This window comes from Capricornis sumatraensis, chromosome 10 (assembly GCF_032405125.1).
Source record: "Capricornis sumatraensis isolate serow.1 chromosome 10, serow.2, whole genome shotgun sequence".
NCBI lineage: Eukaryota > Metazoa > Chordata > Mammalia > Artiodactyla > Bovidae > Capricornis > Capricornis sumatraensis.
The window spans coordinates 56,799,405-56,820,300 of record NC_091078.1 but is presented as its reverse complement, the minus strand read 5'-3'; the positions used below and the strand labels follow the sequence as shown (position 1 = coordinate 56,820,300).

The window sequence follows — 20,896 nt, the reverse complement described above, 5'->3', positions numbered from 1 at the left end:
GTTCCAAAGGGAAAATTAACCTTAATTCTGTGAGTTTTACATAACACTGAGACTAGCAAGGCCTCCAACAAAAGAATAAAACAAAGCCCTACCAGTGCCTCTGCTGTCTACTGTTGGCTTATACTGTATTTGTTGGGGCCTGACCTAAGCTTCCCAAAAGCACAGAGACTTCAGGCTTTGGGGGCAAAGCCATTAATAGAAAGAGGCAAGATAGAACTGTGGGTGACGTTGAAAGATTCAGCACTCGGGAAGAATCTTAGTCTAATCTTTGGGTAATTGATGTTTTTTTAGTGAAAATTCAAGAACCACTCATGCTGGGGTGAGTATGACAGGGTGTTAAAGTTCAAGTTTTGGCTGAGGTACAATAGATGCCAAAATTCAGAGGAAAGCACTAACTCAGGATTTACTATGTCTGGTGGCAAAAATCCAAGCTGTAACATCACAGATGTAACGGAGTTGGGAAAGGAGGATTCTTGGAGACAGATTTTGGAGAAAATGGTCCATAGTCAAGGGAGGGTGACTGCCTTTAAGTCATTTTAGGGACCCTCTTCAGGACAGTCAGACGCAGGCCCCAGAGACATAAGGTGAAGGGGCTGCTGGCTCTCCCCTCCTGACCCCACAAGGATCGCCTGCCTTTCTAGAGACTGTCAGGAGTGAGACTCCTGAGTGGGATCTGAATGTGAGAGTCAGTCTGAGGTCACCTTTGGTCCTGGCCCTGGGTACAGTCTTGGCAGCAGGAGCTGAAGGCATCTCCAGCTGCCTAGAGGCTGAGGTTGGAGGATGTAATGAGGAGGGAAGCACAGATGAGCATCCCCAGTTGGGGGGTGGGCAGGGGGAGGGTCTCCAAAGGAGAAGAGTCAACTCAAGACACCTAGACTGACTGCTCACAGCACTGCCTGTTTAGTAAAACCTTTCTTGTTTCCCTTTGACCTCTCACAACTCCAGCTGTGAGCCTGGAGGCTCTCAGGAAAAGGAGGAGGGCCAGCAGAAGCACCACTGGAGGAAAGCTAGACAACCCACAGAAAGGCTACCCTCCTCCAGCCTTGCCTTGGGGAGAGGAAGAAGCCTTAAGTTGCAATCAAGTTTTGATTACTTCATGGGACAAGACACTTTGATTATGGGTTAATGAGTTATTTTGAGGCTTGAAGTAACTATAGGACTATTAACCAAGAGTGAGCTGTGAACCCACGGGACTGTCCTAGACTGTCTCCGAGAACCAGAAATGAACAACCCTTGCCAAGTGGGCTTAAAAAGAGTAGGGATGAAAATGAAGTTGCTTTACGCTTGCCAACGAGTGCACCGTACTTGATGGATGAATCATAATGCTGCCGTCTCCCTCTGAAATTTATGTTCATTTGTTCATGATCCAACCCCTGCAGCCAGCACACTGCTCCCCAAGAGTGGGGATTTTACCAACTTTGGTCCCTGCTGTACCTCTTACACAGTGGCTAGTTGGAGTAAGTACTCAAAGGTTTTGTAGAATGAGTGAGGGGTGGTGCCTGCCCTGGGCTGTTCTGCATCTGCCTCCATCTCTGGACCAACCCTGACTTGATGTGGTTTGAGATGGAAGACTCTCTCACTCATCCCTGCTCCCTTCTCAGCTCCCACTTGGTGCTTTAAACTTGATGGACATGCACAGGGTTGAGAGTGGTCCAGAGCCAGACTCCTTGCTTATTAACCAGGCACGGCATACGGGGTCAGATGCCCAGCTGAGCTGGTGCCTGTTATCCTGCATGATGGGGCTCATGTACAGGTTCTGGGAGATGACCTTCTCTCTTAAGTCAGAATGTGGGACCAGGAGCTCCTTCTCAGTGCTCAAGGGTGCTGTCCTCCTTGGAGGAAGGCCTGGGTTGAGCACCTTCATTTCAGAGATGACCATGTGGTTGAGGGAGGGGCCTGAGTTTCACAAAGCCCAGCACATTGCCTCGCTCTGCACCCCAGATCCTGTGGGCCTCCAGGCCCGGCTGCATGCTAATTTGTGGCTGCGTGACTGCCTTGGCCTGGCTGACTTGTAGCCGCTGGTTTTGTGGTCTGCTCACCAGTGTCTGGCCTTCCATTTTCCCATCCTCCCTCAGTCATGAGATTCCTGACTTTGTTATCTCACCACCTTTCTTTTCTGTGCATTCTGCCTGATCTTGCCCTTCTGAGTGTTTGGTTCAGATCTCCAGACCACCTCTGGGATGGACCTAGGCCTCTTGGCATGACATTTTGGCTTGAAGATTAAGGCAACTAGAGAAAAAACATGATAATTGAATGCCTGATTCTTAATCAGACTCTGGACCAGTATAATAATGGCTACACAGTCATTCTTGGGATAATTAGAACGTGGGCTAGAGATTAGATAACAGCATTGCATCAGAGTTATATTTCCTGAATTTAATAACTATACCAGCGTTATTTAAGAGAATGGCCTCATTCTTAGGAAGTACACATGAAAGTACTCATGGGTAAAGAGGCATGATGTCTGCAACTTACTTTCAGATGATTAAGGGGAAAAAAATCATACACAGAAAGAGAATAACAAAATAAAAGAGGCAGAGTGTCAAGCTTGGGTGACTCTGTAGAAAGGGTGTATGGGAATTCCTTGTACTATCCTTTACAACATTTATGTTAAGTTTAAAATCATTTCTAAATTAAAATTCAAGTAAAAAGATCGCCTATCCAATATATACAATCAAAGCTTGTGTCTCCCTATTCACCCACCTAAATACCTCTCCTTCCATCCCAGTCAAGCCCGCCTCAGATGGTAGGTACTTCGAGTCAAGTGGATTCTGGCTTGTGTGGGCAAGTTTATTAGCCTAAAGTCCCTCCCAGGCACCCTTGGCCACACTGGTATGTGTGAGAGAGAGGCAGGAGCGCAGTCCTGAGGGAAGACATCACTACTGCACAGTCCCCTTCTCTGACTATCTGTCCACTTGGTTCCTAGGACAAGCTCTCTCTTGAGGACCATCTTTTGGGGACCTCCACCAACAGACTTCGCCAGGACCTCAGGCTGCAGGTGCCCTGTCCCTGCATCAAGGGATGCTAGAGCACACTGACTACATACCACAAGAAGTGACTGACCACAGCAGACCCACAAAGGACATCTGTGAATGCTTCCAAACACATGAGCTTGGGCTGGAATCCTGACCTCTCCAGGCTAGTCTCTCCTCAATTGTAAAATCGTTACCTCTGACTGGATGATCCCCAGTTTTTCCCAGCTCCATCTGATCTGGTGTCTGCACAAGCAGAGGGAGACAAGCACCATCCCTAAGAGACCCAATTCCATGCAGTGATTTGGGGCTTTATCACTGAGCTGTTCCTTCCTCCTTGGAGTCTGTTCAGGCATCACCATCAAAGCATGACCAGGGCATGACCTTTCTTGGTCCCATAAATCTCTCATCTTAGAAAAAAAATTTAAATCCCTCTTACCTCTGAGCAGTAATGATGAAGCTAAGAACTTCCTCTTCCCCAGACAGGTGGCTTGTATCAAAGATCACGCTGAATTCATACTATGGGAAAAGAAAGTGTCATTTGGCACTAGCCAGCATTCCAAACTTAAATGCTACAGTCTTCTGCAGTTTATGACCTCTGGATGCTCATTTGCACGACAAGCTTTATGGTTTATGCATCTCTTTCTGATGGTCAGGCCAGAGATACAACTTTAGCAATAAAAACCAGCCCAGAGCCCACTCTGACGAGAGGCATGTTGTCCTTTTCAGCAACTGAGGTTCTCGTTAGGAAGCAATATGTTTGAACTCTTAAACCAGGACTTCCTAAATTTCACTCACACACCATCATCCCAATTTTTGCCACATCTGCTTATCATATCACCTGTGATAAGTACTTTGTATTTTTATTGCCTCACTCTTTCTATTTAAAGACTATTTTAAACAGAAGAATTTATATCACTATCACAGATGGGAATCCAGGATCACTTGCCATAAAGAGGAAGTCATCATGAAAAGAAATAATGAAAACAAAGCGATGTTGAATTTTGTTGCCTGTTGAAGGCTCTGAGCCTAAGGTTTGCTCTGTTTTGATAAAAGAGAGATAAACAAGTGATAGAGACATTTAGTGCTACTGGAGACTTCCACCTGCAAAAGGTTAGGACTGAAAGAGCATTGAAAAGGTAGTAGCTTTCTCACTGTCAGTCAATGCTGTTTAGCGCTGTGTCCACGTATCACCTAAAAGCATCTCAAGTGCTGCCATTAGTGACCATCCTCTTGATTCAGGGAACACCTTCTCAAGCAAATGGTTTATCACTGTATACACATAGGGCAGGTGTGGGAATAGGGGAGGACCACTTGGGTAGGGCTTATAGAGCCATGCTCCACCACAAATTGACTGTGTGATCTTGGCCAGATACTTGCTCTCTGCATTTCAATAAAAAGAAGAGGGTGGACAAAATGATCCTTAAATTCCATTAGGTTTTGGGAGTCTCAGTTCAGTTCAGTCACTCAGTCGTGTCTGATTCTTTGCAACTCCATGAATCGCAGCACGCCAGGCCTCCCTGTCCATCACCAACTCCCAGAGTTCACCCAAACTCACGTCCATCGAGTCGGTGATGCCATCCAGCTATCTCATCCTCTGTCGTCCCCTTCTCCTGCCCCCAATCCCTCCCAGGATCAGGGTCTTTTCCAATGAGTCAACTCTACGCACGAGGTAGCCAAAGTATTGGAGTTTCAACTTCAGCATGACTTATTTAACATCTAAATATTTGGGTTCCTTTATGAAGAATTCTAGGCAATGGTCTAAATTTGCAACACTAGATTCTACTGAACTGACCACTACCTGAAAGTAATGAATGTTGGACCGTCAACTAGAGTGGACACTGGACATCCCTTTCTAGACTTTCTGTTGTGGTGAGACCTGCCAGCTTATAGTGAGGGTGGGGAATGGAGACAGAACAGGAAACAGAGCTGGAAAACACAAATGATGGGAAAGTCAGGGGTCTTGTCTCAGCAAAGAGTTTGACCCAGCAGGAGATCTGAATTAAACACTCTAAAGATCAAAGTGAGGTGAAAAGCAAAAGATCTGGGCATGAGGCCAATGAGAGCCAGCAGCCTGGGAGAACAGAAAGTCAGGAACTAGGCAGGCTGGTCGTGAGAGATTGAAATATATGGCCAGCAAAGTAAGCAGATAATGTGGTCATGAGGCTTAGCAGATGGTCGGAAGTCAGACAACTCACAGGTCTAAGGGACATGGAAGGACAAGCCAAGCTGTGGAGAGAGGGAGCCCCATCCCTGCTGGGTTGCTTCTTAGGCTTTCTCCAAGGACTCACCCCCAGACCTCCTGCTCCCAGGTTCAGCCTTGCTACAGGTGTTCACTTTTGTATGTAGGAGGAAGGTAGTGACATTACCAAGTTGGAAAAAAAATCCAACATTCAACATCCATTCTTCTGTTGGCTCAATGACTATTTTGAGAGCTAATGAAATTCTAGCGAAATTTAGGCCCCAGAAGTCAAGACTGCTTTATTTTTATTGTATTGATTTATTCACCTTTTTTTTTTTCATGGGAAGTGATCGATCCTGGATCCATCTATGATATTGTTATTGTTTAGTGGCTAAGTTGTGTCCAACTCTTTTGAGACCCCACAGACTGTAGCCCACCAGGCTCTTTTGTCCATGGAATTCTCCAGGAAAGAATACTGGAGTGGTTTGCCATTTCCTTCTCCAGGGATCTTCCCAACCCAGGGATCAAATCCACATATCCTGTGTCTCCTGCATTGGCAGGCAGATTCTGTACCATGGAGCCACCAGGGAAGCATCTGCGATATCCTTTCAAAGTATGTTTAAAACTAGCAAGATGTTTAAAACTAGGTTTGGGATGGAGGCTGAATTTTACAACAAGATGGCTACTTTTAAAGTGTTTCAATTAAGTCTATTTCCTGTTGATCAAAAGATTTCAATTAAATTTGTGTGTGGGGGGGGGCACATATTTTACTATAGACAATGATGCCTAGGGCTCAGTGTCCTTCTCCTACATCTTAACCCTACCTGGGATCTCATGGGACTTGACCCGAATTCTGCCAGCTTTTTCTAAGCCACCTCTTTCCCTTCTCCTGGGATGAATGTGAACAGAATGAGGATCAGAGCCAGAAAAGGGCTGAGGAATCACAGAGATAACAACCACTGTAGACTGGAGTGGGTACATTCAATGAGACTAAGGGGTTCAAGAGATTTGCTAAGAAATGAGCAAACCTTCCTACAAGAATGTTCTAACAACTGGTTTGTAAAACAGCTAGTATAAACTAGGAACAAAAAGTCTTAGAGATTAAAATGACCCAATTTCATGATATAGGCAGGAGAAAAGGATTAAACTTTCTTTTTTAAGTGGAGGAAAAAGGTATACAAAGGAACATAAAATTTCCTTCAAATCATAGCAGGGAAAACAGCCTCCATTTTAAAAGGCAGATCTGTCTGGTCTTTTAGGGTCTAGTTTTGCCTCCAAAAATCACATCTTCTACATGTTTGCACGTTTTTAAAATGATGCCACATACTAAAATGCTCCACGAATCTCCAAATCAGCTAAACCATATTATTGTTTGAGCTTAGAAAATTTGGCTTCTTATATATTTAAAAATGACTGTAATTTCTTGAATTCTTCTGAATAAACGATTATGTATGTTTTAAGAATTTTAAGAGGTCTCTTCAAAAAAAATTGTGAGTGCGCAGAGGAGTGGCAGCCTGGACTATAGATCACTAGCCAGGACCACATCTTCTCCTAAGTGGTCACAGGGACTCAAAGTGGCATGCGATGTCTCAGAAAAAATATGTTAGGCCAACCAGATGGTGCTCAACAAAGTACAAAGGTCATTGTTTGTGTCTCACATTTGAGGTACGTCATGTGGACCAAGGGGAAAGACCACATGTCCACGGCTAACCTGGAGTAGACTTAGAGATGGTCATCGATGTGGCTGGCTGTGCCCAGGCAGGACTTGGCTGGCCACTCCAGTTGATGTGGGAGGCAGGGGTCATGAAGGAAACCTCACGGAGGCAGTTGGCAGAGTCAGTGGCTGATGGGATGGGCTGGAGGCTGCTGCCAAGGAAGTGTCCGGTCCCTGCCCCTTACCTTTGACTTTGACCTCATGAAAGGAAATCCCACACTGCATTTGAGGAAGTCCAATTCTAGCAGTTCACAGGAAATACCCATTTCCTCCTGAAAGACAAAAAGCATCAACAGATGGGCTGGATGCATCAAGACGTGTGTGGAAGGAGCCCCAGGGAGGTAAATCCAGACTTTAGCAGACACGGTTCTTCTTTTGGAAAGTTCTCAGACAACGGTCACTGTTGGCTGCACTGGAATGAGGAACCCCTGCCAGGCCAAGTCCCTGGTCCTCCTCTGACTGCACACCTCCCCACTCCTTTGCCAGAGGTTCCCTGGGACGATAAGTGCAGAGGGCAAAACCACTCTTCATTTTTAACCAACCCTTTGGTTCTGAACCCTGATGTTCTCCTAGTGAAATGGGCCAGGCCATTTGTGAGCTGGACGTCTCCTTAGGTTTGGATTAAAAGGCATCCAAGTCACCTTTCTGACCCCTTTCTCTTATGCCCATACCTTAATCCTGCCTCTCAAGATCTTAGCTGAGGAAAGACAAATGCTAAGAAAATCACACCAGGGAAAACACAGGTATTCTTTTCACAGTCTGAATCAGTGAGGGCTGAGCTGTCTTCCCAGCAAGCCTTGCCAGAGTTGGGGGTGGGTGCAAGGGCAAGGAGGGAGTTCCGAGAGTAGCCAGCCTGGGGTGGACTCTACAGAGGCACGAGGAAACCAGGAGAGGCACTGTGGAGAGCTGCAATCTTTCCATCTGGACACATGGTGCACAACAAAGGTCAAAGGAAAACAGGAGGCTCTTCATAACCCATAGAGCCTCTCTGAGTCACTGAGGCCAAGTCAAGACTTCTGAGGGGACACAGCATGTTTGCAGATTTTGGAAAAGGAGAAGGCACAGGAGAAAACTAGCACTGACTGAATGTCTAGAAACTGGGGCACTGGAGCTCAATGAGGCTATGTGACTTCCCCAGTCATTCTGGGCTGACTCTAAAACCTGTCTCCTTCCCCTCTGAAAGCCCTGAGTTTCTAGAGGGAATAAGCACAGCCAACACCACAATGGCACCAAAAGGAACCAACTCGTGTGGACTCTCGCTCTGAGATGCCACCCATGCTTCCTCCTCCCATTTCCAAGAACTGCACCTTTCAGCTCAGACCAAGATTTCCAGGCAGTCGGGTGAAATAAAAATTTTCACCGTATGTCCAATGAGGAAAAAAAATGTGAGCACTCACCATAAAATACCTACTTAGTTATAGGTTACACAGCATATGATTATACTAATATATTATCAAGATTATCAAACAAAAAAGTAGAAATGAAAAAAAAAACTCATCTGTGAAGTTAGAAGTCAAGATAGTAATTGGGAGGTAGTAAGTGGAAGGGACTTCTTGAGGTGCTGGGGTTTGTTCATTATGAAAATTCGCTTAATGATTTATGTACTTTTGAGCACTTTTTAAATATCAATAAAACTCTGATTTATAAAATAGCAACAAAACAACCCAAAATAAAAGGAAGCAAAAGATAGGAGCTATATAGATGTAAAAGGAAACTACAGCTTATCTTTTCGTATCCAGTCTAGATATCCAATGGGGATAACTGACCTCAGTGATTTCAAAGTTTTCTGATGGTTCTCCATGTCCTTAGTCAGCATCTCTCATGCAGTGGGCTTGGGCCCTCCTGCATTAGAACTGGTTTGGGAGCATTCTTTAAAAATGCAGATTCGTGGGCCACATCCAGTGGTCTGAGAAGATAACTGAGTAACCTCTGAGTAGACTCTGAGATTGTGGGGCCTGAGATAAGCACTTTCAATACAGGTTAGGTGATACATACAGTAAGCGTTCTGCTCCACAATGATTTGGGAGCCATTGCTATGAGTTCCCCGTTCTCTGGTCCATTCTACAGGCTGCTTAAGGAACCTTCTTAAAATGCCTTTTGTGAACAGAATAAAGCTCAAAGTCTTAACTCTGGCATCCATTTGGCCCCTGCCTTCCTGAGTACATATATCACTGTTCTACAAATACCCTTTTCTTGGTATCATTTTCACACCTTTGGTCCAAGTTGTTTCCACTATCAGGAACAGCTTTCCTTAGCTATTCCTCCAACGTTTTCTTCTCCCATCTTGCCCCAACGCTAATGGGTGATAAGCTGGCATATATAATATGGACACGCAACAGGATTTGGAATGGACTCCAGGCATGGACTCCCATATCAGCACTGAGGATACAGGTGTGAATTACTCTGGAACAGAGGAGCCCTCCATTTACTTGGCTTTGATCTAAGACTGCTTCTGATTATCTGAGAGTTGCTGAACTATCTTATTTTTGTTAATTCCAAAAATGCAAGAAAATAACATTAGTCCAGCATTTATTGCCTTATTCCAAGTCTCTCTTCCACCCACTCAGTTTAACAGAAATAAAAATTCCAGTTGGATATTGAGGTGGAGAATAAGCAAAAAGAGCGAAAACCAAAGACTTCTGTAGGAATGAGAGTGCTCAGCATATGGTCAGGACTCAAACACTCTTGGATGGTGTCACAGGGAGGAATGTCATGGATCACCCTTCTGTGCCTGCCAGCACCAGCCCAGCCCTCCCGTGGCTATGTAAGTCCTCTTGACTGAAAGGTTTTAATTCTATTCTCCACTCTCCACTGCAGCAATTAGGGAAAGAGCCTCCTCTTCCCCCTCCCACCCTCAGAGCATGGGCTTCTGCATGTAGTTCTGCACCCAGAACCCCTTTGCTAGATGGCTTCCAGTCCCTGGTTGAATGGGAACTGCTTTGTCTGAGAGGTTATAACATCCTTCCTCTGCAGCCTATGATTGACATGGGTGCAGAAGGCCACCCCTTTGCCTCAAGGTGAGACCAGTTGTGCTGTGAGACTCATAGTCCAGAGCCCCACTGGAACAGGCTGAGAGCACATCCCTGTTTGCCCGTGTCCTCTGCCCTAGGCTGCTTCCCTATTCCTCTTCTCCCAAGAGCATTTCTGTACTAAATCACTTGCACAGGAATCCCCATCTCAGATTCTGCTTCAGCGAACCTGACCTCAGACAATACTATTTACAGATGAGGCTGCTGGTACTGAGAGCTTCTAGAAAGTGCTGGGCATCTGTTCCCAGGTGGGGAGAGGCAACAGAAGGGGAACCCTCACATGCTAATGAATGTTGTTCAAATTCATACCAACCAAAGGAAGACTTTCTAACTGCAGGTTACATAGCTGCCCCTATTAGGGAAGCACTTCACTTTAAAGCCCATCAGCACCTGTTTTGCTCTGGTTTTATCCAGAACAGCCTGGGCCATGACCTTAAAAAACAAGGTCATTATGGAGCCAGGTACCAGACCCCCCCAGTCCCATCCCTGTAGTCAGGCAGGTACCCTGTAGGCACAAGAAGTCTCAGGGAAATTTAAAAAATGTATTTGGGGGTGATATGGCTAAACTAAGCCTGGTTTCAGACAGCATCACGAATAGTGATCTAGCTGGGGAGAGAATGCTTGTTACCACTTCCCAGGAGGTACATGATGAGATTCTAGGGACCACACTTCTTGGCTCTGACTTTCATGCCCCAACCATTGCTCACATTTGAGAACTTCACCTTCAGCGCTACTGCAAGACTTATGATGAAGAGCTCTCAGCTAATGGGGAATGTGGACCAGGGAACTGTCTACCCTTTGTCCCTGATTGCCAGACAGTGTAGAATCTGATTACTCAATTCAAATGCACTGAAATCTACTGAACCCTTGTTGCATAGCTGCAGGCTTTCATGAAATCAACTAAAGTGATGCACAGAAACTGCTCAAACCACTTAAAGTCTCTGATCTATCTGGATCTGATGGAGTTACTTAACAGTTAAAGAAGTCAAAATTATCCATGGATGATAACACTTTAAGATATTTCAGAAGATAAGGATTTAAAATGAAAAGATCAAGAGAAGCCTTTGGGGAAAATATACCATCATAAAAACAACCTTTTTGTGATTGTCCTCAAAAAAACAAAAAACAAAAAAATGGCAAAATGGGAAGTAAAGAATGTTACCTTATGATACAACAGGAACAGTCACATCCAAAAGCTGCCTATCTAGGGACTCCCCTGGTGGTCCAGTGGCTAAAAAACCCCATGCTCCCAATGCAGGGGGCCTGGGTTCAACCCCTGGTCAGAGAACTAGATCCCACATGCCGCAACTAAGACGTGGCACAGCCAAATAAATAAATACTTTAAAACAAAAACAAAAGCTGCCTACCCAGCACTCAGTTACTGCTTCTGTTTCAGAAATTAACACACTTCTATTTTAAACATGCTAATAAGGCAAATAAGCCTTTGCCTTGGGTCTAAGAAATCTTTGACCATTGTAATTACCCTGTTACAAGAGCTGTTAAGTGTAGAATAATATAAACTTATTTTCACAATCTTCAGTTTTATCTTTCAAGTAAAGTCTCAATCAAAACTTAAAAATTTTTACTATCAAGATTTGGACCCTATTTTAAGAAGATTTACAAAACTAGTCTTTTTCCTAGTCCCCACTTTTTGTTGGCTTGCAGGGACATCCAATCCCACAAAATGCTATCAAGGTTTCTCCCTGGAGATTGATTGAGTTTAAACTTTTCTTTTTCTCTTTTAATAAGACCCATTACTCTCAGGGTCAGAAAAACATCAATTAATATTTTTTTAGCACACGAGATAAACGCATTCTCAGTTTGTGAACGTTTGCTTCTGTATTCTCAGGACTGGGCACTCAGTAGTTTCTGAGTTTGCACTTAATACTTGAACAGGCCTTGGGTCCTCAGGGATTCAGATGAAGGGGCTGCAAGAGGTAGCTTATTTGCTGGTCTGCCTGGCATGGGAGATGCTTGCCTTGGCAAAAACCCTCTCTTTTCCAGACATACCTCAGCCGTCCTGGCCCCCGGGAGCTTGGCCAGTGGAGCCAGGCTCCAGCCCTGCTTGTAATGTGCGGTGTGGTTGGCAGTAAGAATCAGATCATGAAGTTAGTGAGCCTCCTTGGCCTTCAGGCTCCTTCCTCCCAATCACACAGGATTTGACTTTATTCTCGAGCCTCATTTTCTCTGACCACCAACACGGTGCCCTGTGTGAGCAGCAAATCCGCAAATCTGGTCAGGGCTTATGCTGGGCGCCAGGGCGGGTGTGAAGTTTAACTTCCCATTTGCCACTTTCTCCTGGGATTGTCAAACTGGGATGACCCTTCATGTTCTATGACTGAAGTTTGGTGCTCTTCTGAGATCTCTTTCCTTTCTTCCAGACACATGAGGTGTGACCTCTGTGAGCTGGTAAGCTCTGTGTTAACTCAGTTAATAGAGAATTCAGGTGAATTTTGAAAGCATTTGATCCCAAATTCTCTGAGAATTCAAAAGTGAGAAGGGGTTCTCAATAACCTGGCCCAGTGAGTTAATAGAAAGAGTTTATTCCCAGGAAATACTCTATTGGCTCAACTCAAGGATGAGTCAGCCTGAGCCTCCCCAGAAAAACCAGTGCTATTCCCAGAGGGAAGTCCTCTGGGACAGGGCCCATGGAATGCCTCCCATGCAGTAACGCACATGGACTTGCAGCACAGAAAATGCACAGGCTTTGGCATCAGTGTCCCAGTTTTGATGACTGGCTCAGATATGTAACAGCTGTGTGTTGTCAGGCAAATGAGCTAGGCTTTCTACAAGCCTCTACTTTCTCACCTGTAAAGTGAAGCCTTAGCACCGGCCTTATAGGACTGGGGGCTCAGACGGTCAAGCGTCTGCCTGCAATGCAGGAGCCCCGGGTTCGATCCCTGGGTCAGAAAGATCGTCTGGAGAAGGAAAGGAAGCCCACTCCAGTATTACTGCCTGGGAAATCCCGTGGACGGAGGAGCGTGGTGGGCTACAGTCCATGGGGTTGCAGAGAGTTGGACGCAACTGAGCGACTTCACTGCGGACTATAGGCTATGTATGGGACTGGGTCTGACCTGCCAGTGCTGATGGTCATGAAGATGGAGTCCACACACGGCCCACCTCAGAACTAGCTTGTTACATGACAGGCAGCTCCTCTTATTCCCATTACAAGGAGGAAACTGGAACACAGAGAAGTTACAGCGCTTGCCCAGGCTTTCCTAGCTGCCAATGTAAGAATGGGCTGGAGGGGACCCGAGGTGGGGGATACCAAGCAAGGCACAGACAACGTCCCTCTCCTCCTTCCCCTGAAGAACTCACAGAAACTAAGCCTGAGCAGGTGGGGAGCACAAACCCAATGAGCCAAGTGTGGCCTTTAAGGAACCTGAAGCACACAGGATGCCAGGACATATGCCAGTCATGGCTGATGGCCTGGCAAGGCTGGGGCAGTGGTTACAGGCCTCCTGCCGGATGGGGTTTGGCAACTAACAGCCTGAGAGAACAGAGGTGATTACCCACACACGTGGGGGTTTTGGAGGAATGGGCCAAGGCAACTACTACAAAGCAAGTCCCTTTTAAAAATTTTGTCTAAAGCCCTGTTTGGAAGCGAAGGCCCAGACTATCCTGGGTTTGTTCTTTCCAAGCTTAAAAAATTGAAGCAAGCAGGAGCTAAAGTCAAAACAAATGTTTGAGACAGATGAACCACATAACTGTTAAAGCCAAATGCCCCTGGGAAGCTAAGGAGTATTGAATTTGGAGCGTGCACTTTGAATAAACCCCGTCCCTATCATAGGCGGTGGGAAGTCAGCTGTCCCAGGAGAAGCGATTTTCTGATCAAAGTGGAGACAGAGGAGGCTCCTCCCAAACAGTCCTCTTGGCCCTTAGGACACTTTAAAACAAGTAAAAAATATTCTTGCATTAAAAAAAGAATACAAATTAGAAATGACTTGAGTAAGCTGTCTTATTCCTGTAACATGCCCCTCCTGTGCACTACACTAACTCTGGTTAGAGCAAATCTTTTTATTTTCCAAGATAAAAACAAACCAGAACACCTTCCCAAATGCTGATGACTTCCCCTTTTGGGGATGACAGCAAAACAAACAAGAATCTAAACAAACAAATAAATAAATCTAACAGCTCTAATTGAAAAGCCCAAAGTGAACAGACCAGAAATATGTGTCTTTTAAGGTTTAAGAAGTAATCGAAGTATTTGATTTTCATCCAGGAAGTTTTTCCTTCTGTTAAACAGAGACAAGTAACTTTTTCTTAAGAGTTTCAAAAATTTGTTTCTATTCCTAGATTTTTTAAAAAAGTATTTCCCAGAGCCTGCAAATTCTTGATCAACATACTAAGAATTCAAAATTCAATTCCATCTCATAAATCAAATTATTTTGATTTTCTATCAATCTTTTCCTTTGCCCCACAGGCTGGTTGAAAACTCTACAAGGTGGCAATCTCTCCTGAAATGATGGGGAAGGGTTTAACACCATGGCATAAAAACAATTTATGAGTGGTGTTTGCGTGAAAAGGTTTTGTAGGAGTCAAATGTATGGTGGGTACTTATTGAAAGTCGGGCCAGAAATCTTGGTATTAGGGACATACTTACAGTGGAGAGTTCAATCCCACCTATCAGCGCGCTTACACTCCTGTCGGCTCGGAATTCATTTGAGAAGGACCTTGCTGCCAAGGGCCTTGCTACTCAAAGTGTGGTCCTTGTACCAGCAGCATCAGCATTACGTGGGAGCTTGTTAGAAATGAAGCTTTTTAGCTCCCACCCAGACCTGCTGAGTTAGAATCTATATTTTAAGGAGATCTCCAGGTAACCTCTGTGCATGTGACCATTTGAGAAGCCCTGCTCTACATCACAGACCCATCCACTCAGAGAACATAATGTCAGCCCATGTAGCCCGCCTTCCTGTGCTCTCTACCTGCCAGAGAAAGATGGACCCAGCTGCTGCCATTTGAGGGCTACTGTCTGAGCAAGGACACACTTTTCTGGAGCTGGAGACCCACCTATTGACATGTCCCTTGTCTGGGTTCCCCCAAAACAGATTCTGGAGCAAGGGCTGGGGTTCAAGTAGGTTGTGAGGTGACCTCAAGTGCTCCCTGAAGGAGTGGGGACATGCAGCACCCCTAATGGGTGAAAAAGCTGGGCATGTCTCTGCCAACACCTGCCTCTCCTTGGTTGAGAGTTGTTCTAGGGATACTGAAGTCCCCTTGGCCACAGAAGAGACGAGGCCTGAGAGGATCCTCCCCCAGTGCAGCACCCCTGCAGCATGTTGTAGGCACATGCAGTCCTGTTCAAGGGAGCAGCTACCAACTAATCTCTCCCCTCTGGCTGGCACATGCACTTTGCTACCTCTGGACACATCTCAGGGCTCTCCTTCAAGGACTGGCCTCCTCTTTTAGGGTGATTCTGCCCTCCTTTCTGTTTCCTTTCTACCATGGCAGATCAGCTCCAACCTCTTCCTATCTAGGCCAGTGTAAAACAGCTTCTTTGTGGATGCCCTGTTCTCAGCTGTCCCGAGTCTGGTTTACAAGCTGTCCCATATGGATCTTAACACGCTATTTCATTTCTGTGCAAAAGCCTTCAAAGGTTATTAATAGCCTACACCTGTCACTGCTTCATAACTGGGGTGTGCACTGGAACCACCTGAGAACCACAGATTCCATGCACAGCAGTGCCAGCCATGCAGGCTATTTACTGCACAAGAGACCTGCCTGAGGGTTGGGGGGTTGAAATCCAGCCCATGCCGCTTTCCCCAAGTCCTGCATCCTGGTAAGAGGCTATAGACCACCAGAGGGGGCACTTCTCTGCAATTTGTATAACGGTGCTAGACAGACTGTGATGATTTTGTGAAAAACTGTAAAACAAACAAACAAAAAAAAGCCCCCTTGGAAGCCCAGCTGTGGACCCACTGAATCACAGCACACAGCATGGGCCAACATTTGCTGAAAGCTCCCTGGGAAGTTCCAATACACACCCAAGCTAAGAACCCTCAGAAATTACATTAAAATCCCTGTTGAAGATGCAGATTGCAGGACCCACCTCCAGCATGGGATTCTTTAGAGCACAAGTAGGGTCAGGAAATCTGGATTTTGATTCTCAGGCAAACATTCTATATCAGCCTTTGGAACCCCAGCCCTGAGGGCTGGCACGGTCACTGCCATTTTGGAGGTTAAGAGATGGAGACCCAGTTAGAAGGGGAAAAAGTGCTTTCCCTGGGGCTCTACCTCTGGTGAAGTCAGAATATCTTCTATTATGGTCCTCCCTGCCTACTAGTCCTCAGACTGGAGCCCTGCCCACCACGCAGCCAGAGCACTGACTCAGAGAAGATGGACTCTATCTACAGAGGCAGAGGCCAGCTCCCACACGGGTGCCCAGCCCCTGCTGCCCTGGAGGAAGCCCACCCATCCACTCAGCAAGTGTTTCTTATTTTGTCTTAAATGGGAAACAGCTTCTGTAGAATAATTCTTATGCATGAGGCACGTATGTTTTCTGTTACATCTTACATTCCTTTGTTCACGCCCCCACTTAATAATTATTTATCAAGCAGTCTCCATGTCCTGCATTGGGTCACATGCCTTTATAATACAGTCCTTCCTGTCTTCAGGGGATCTCCCAGTCTAGGAGGTGGGGAGAAGGACCAAGCTATTTGAGGGATAACTGCACTAACGGCTAAAATCAGTCTCTCTCAATAAGAGCATCTTCACTTCCTCCAACCAGACTGCCATTAGTCTTATTTCATTATTATTACGTATTATTATATACTTTCATTATTACTACTATCGCCTTAGCTGTCCTCTAAAAAACTGTTTTTAATGTTTGACACACTGCACAGAATGGGGGACTCAGTTTCCTGACCAGGGATTGAACCTGCACCCCTTGAGGTGGAAGCAGAGTCTTAACCACTGGACTGTTAGGGAAGTCCCTGCCTTTCCTTTTCATTTAACTAAAAACGTCTACAAGTTCTTTATTTTTTAAAAAATTGAAGTTCAGTTAATTTACAATGTTGTGCCAGTCTCTTCTGTACAGCAAAGTGATTCAGTTTTACACACATATATGTTCTGATTTTTCTACAAGTTCTTTAAATTATGAAATCCAAAACCCAACAGAGTTATCTCCCAGAAGTTTCATCAATGTTGACTTCATAGGAAAATTCAGTTTATCATGTGAACATACAGGTACAGGTCAAAAGTTATTATGACAATAGCCCAAAATACCATTCATAAAACAGCAAAAGCTAGCTGAGGGTCCTCTTGTTCAGAACTGTTGCCTAAATCCTATGAAACCACCATCAGCAATATGAAAACCAAAGACACAACCAAAAAAAGAAAATTATAGGCCAGGACTTTTGATGAATATAGATGCAAAACTCTTAACAAAATGTTAGCAAGCTGAATCCAACAACACATTAAAAAAGCTCATGCACCATGATCAAGTTGGATTCATCCAAGGGTCACAAGAATGATTCATTATAGGCAAATCAATAGGATACACCATATCAATCAAAGAAAAGGCAAAATCCACATGATCATCTCAACAGATGCAGAAAAAACAATTTGGAAAAATTCAACATCCATTCATGATAAAAACTCTTATGAAAGTGGATACAGAGGGGACATATTATAATAAAAACTATTCATGACAAACTCATAGCCAATATAATACTCAACAGTGAAAAATGGAAAGCCTTTCTGTTAAAATATGGAACAAGACAAGGATGCCTACTCTCACCATTTCTCGTCAACATAGTATTGGAAGTCTTAGCCACAGCAATTGGATTAAGAAAAAGAAATCCTAGGTATTCAAATTAGAAGACATAAAATTGTCATTATATACGGAGGATGTGATACTATTAATATACATAGAAAACCGAGAACTGCTGTCTAGCACACTAAAAGCCTGAGAACAGGTCCTTGCAGTGGGTACAGGATCTGTGTTCTGTTATTAATTTATTCAACAGATACTCTTAGACTAACCTCAAGTGTCAGGCATGGAGATTCACAGGCATATCCCTGTCCTAAACAAGCTTTACTTTTAAATACCAGACACAGAATAACTGCCTTGGCAGTTGATGTAACTAAGAAACATATGCCAGCTGAGAGTTCAAGCTTTAGGGAATGCCTACGAGAAAAGGGCAGAGTCAGGAGCGCAATCTGCATCTTAGGTATTCATGCTGTGTGGCCTTCCCTAGTGGCTCAGGTGGTAAAGAATCTGCCTACAGTGTAGGAGACCTGGGTTCAATCCCTGGGTCAGGAAGATCCCCTGGAGAAGGGAATGGTAACCGACTCCAGTATTCTTGCCTAGAGAATTCCATGGATAGAGGATCCCGGGATCATGGATCGGGATAAGGTCCAGGGGGTCACAAAGAGTCAGACACGACTGAGTGACTATCACTCACTCACTCACTCAGACTGTGTACATAAAAAAAAAGCCTGATGCCAAGAACCTCCAGGGTCAATACACAACTAAAACAATTAATTAGAATTAGAATTAAGAAGGACCCACTAACATCAGTTCAGTTCAGTTGCTCAGTAGTGTCTGACTCTTTGCAACCCCATGGACTGCAACATTCCATGCTTCCCTGTCCATCACCAACTCCTGGAGCTTGCTCAAACTCACGTCCATCAAGTCAGTGATGCCATCCAACCATCTCATCCTCTGTCATTGCTTTCTCCTCCTGCCTTCAATCCTTCCCAGCATCAGGGTCTTTTCCAATGAGTCAGTTCTTCCCATCAGGTGGCCAAAGTATTGGAGTTTCAGCTTCAGCATCAGTCCTTCCAATGAACACTCAGGACTGGTCTCCTTTAGGATGGACTGGTTGGATCTCCTTGCAGTCCAAGGGACTCTCAAGAGTCTTCTACATCACCACAGTTCAAAAGCATCAATTCTTCAGCGCTCAGTTTTCTTCATTGTCCAACTCTCACATCTATACATGACTACTGGAAAAACCACAGCTGAGACTAGAGGGACCTCGGTTGGCAAAGTAATGTCTCTGCTTTTTAATATGCTATCTAGGTTGGTCATAGCTTTTCTTACCAGGAGCAAGAATCTTTTATTTCATGGCTGCAGTCATCATCTGCAGTGGTTTTGAAGCCCCCCAAAATAAAGTCTCTTAACTGTTTCCACTGTTTCCCTGTCTATTTGCCATCAAGTGATAGGACTGGATGCCATATCTTAGTTTTCTAAATGTTGAGTTTTAAGCCAACTTTTCCCTCTCCACTTTCACTTTCATCAAAAGGCTCTTTACTTCTTAGTTTTCTGCCATAAGGGTGGTGTCATCTGCATATCTGAGATTACTGATATATCTCCCAGTAATCTTCATTTCAGCCCAGCATTTCGCATGATGAACCCTGCATATAAGTTAAATAAGCAGGGTGACAATATACAACCTTGATGTACTCCTTTTCCTATTTGGAACCAGTCTGTTGTTCCATGTCCAGTTCTAACTGTTGCTTCTTGATCTGCATACAGATTTCTCAGGACGCAGGTAAGGTGGTCTGCTATTCCCATTTCTTGAAGAATTTTCCACTTGTGATCCACTCAGTCAAAGGCTTTGGCGTCATCAATAAAGCAGAAGTAGATGTTTTTCTGGAACTCTCTTGCTTTTCCAATGATCCAATGGATGTTGGCAATTTAAATAAATGTTAAACTCATGTGTCCTCTTAATATTGTCAAGAACAAAACAGAGAGATAGTCTTTGTTTTCTAGGGTGATACTTGGTTTTCTCTGTATTTGGTCTGAACATTTTCAATTAGTTGGTTAGCTATTTAAAATGACTTGCAAAGAGAAGGAGTTGCTTTTGGTTATTTTAATGGTAAGGTTTTAAATTCAGACTCACTAGAGTTGTTTATGAAAATTTTCTGATTTTTCCTTGTTCTTTTTTTAAAAAAAGGATGGGCTACAGGTTCATAAGACTGACTGAGCCCTGGTATGTGTGTTCTGAACTTGTTGGAATGAACTAAATTTAGGATTGTGTCCGAAGTGGGCTTGTTTGCGAGTGGGGACAAGAAAGGATTGGTTTATGTCTTGCTTCCGGGGCTCTGGGCCTGAAGAAGTAAATGATGGAGCAGCATTTTCTGTGTCTCTCCCCCACAGGACCCCTCTTTGCCTGTGAACCTGGAGAGAGGGGAGGGCATGCGAATTCACACCCCTTTCCAGGGACCCTCAACCAAACTCCTTTGTCCCTGCACCCTCTGAGGTATGACCTCTACTGCGGAGAGTGCCCAAGTTACCCACCTTCTTTCTCACCCCTGAGGACTTTGATATCATACCTCTGCTTGGCTTCATTCCCCATCCCTTCCGTGGGTTCTTCTGGGAACATATGCTAGTAAATTACTTTAAAATGATGTCTCGTCTCAGGATTTCATTCTAGGAAACTGAGACTGAGATAGTAAGACAAAACCATCACAGAAACATCCAGCTCCCCTCTTTGGTTGGGGCCTCAGGTAGGGGCTTGCCAACCTGGCGTCAGTGGAGCATTTCAGGCTTCGAGCAAATGGCCTCCTGGGTCTTGGAAACCTCTCACCCTCTCTAATGTATGACACAGGGCAGTGTTTCCCTGGGACTGCCAGTTCCAAGTAGCCCAGGATCTTTTAAAACAAAGAATTTCAGCCGCCAAATATTAAGGATGCCAGTGAAGATGGCTGTGCAGACTCCCATGACTCACATATTGGTTTTAATTCACTTAAGTGCCTCTTAAACATGGATTCATAGAATTATTACTCCTCAGCGTTGTCTCACGGTCCGTCTGGGAAGGATGCCTCTGTGATGTTCATGCCAGGCTGCAGGCAGGGGCCCTGAAAGGTGAGTGAAAGCTGCTTTCTTCTTTACAGAGCTTCTCAGGGGAAGGAATGGGGACCCTGGAAATGTCTATACTTGTGATCATGATTTTTTTTTTTCAAACCATTAGGTTCAACTCTTAGTTCTGCCACCTACTAAGTGGTGCCTTAAGTTATTCTGCACCCCCCTGCCCACGAAAATACAGATAGCAATTCC

At 44.8% G+C, this 20,896-nt stretch overlaps 1 protein-coding gene across 1 annotated transcript in view; it reads right to left on the bottom strand.

The window, feature by feature from the left end:
* ITGA9 (integrin subunit alpha 9) overlaps positions 1-20,896 on the bottom strand; it is a 367,113-nt gene that overhangs the window by 82,773 nt on the left and 263,444 nt on the right. The window contains exons 19-20 of the mRNA XM_068981673.1: positions 7,054-7,140; positions 3,412-3,491 (exon numbers count right to left, since the gene is read on the bottom strand). Coding sequence (XP_068837774.1) covers positions 3,412-3,491; positions 7,054-7,140 — 167 coding nt within the window. The remainder of the gene's footprint in view (positions 1-3,411; positions 3,492-7,053; positions 7,141-20,896) is intronic.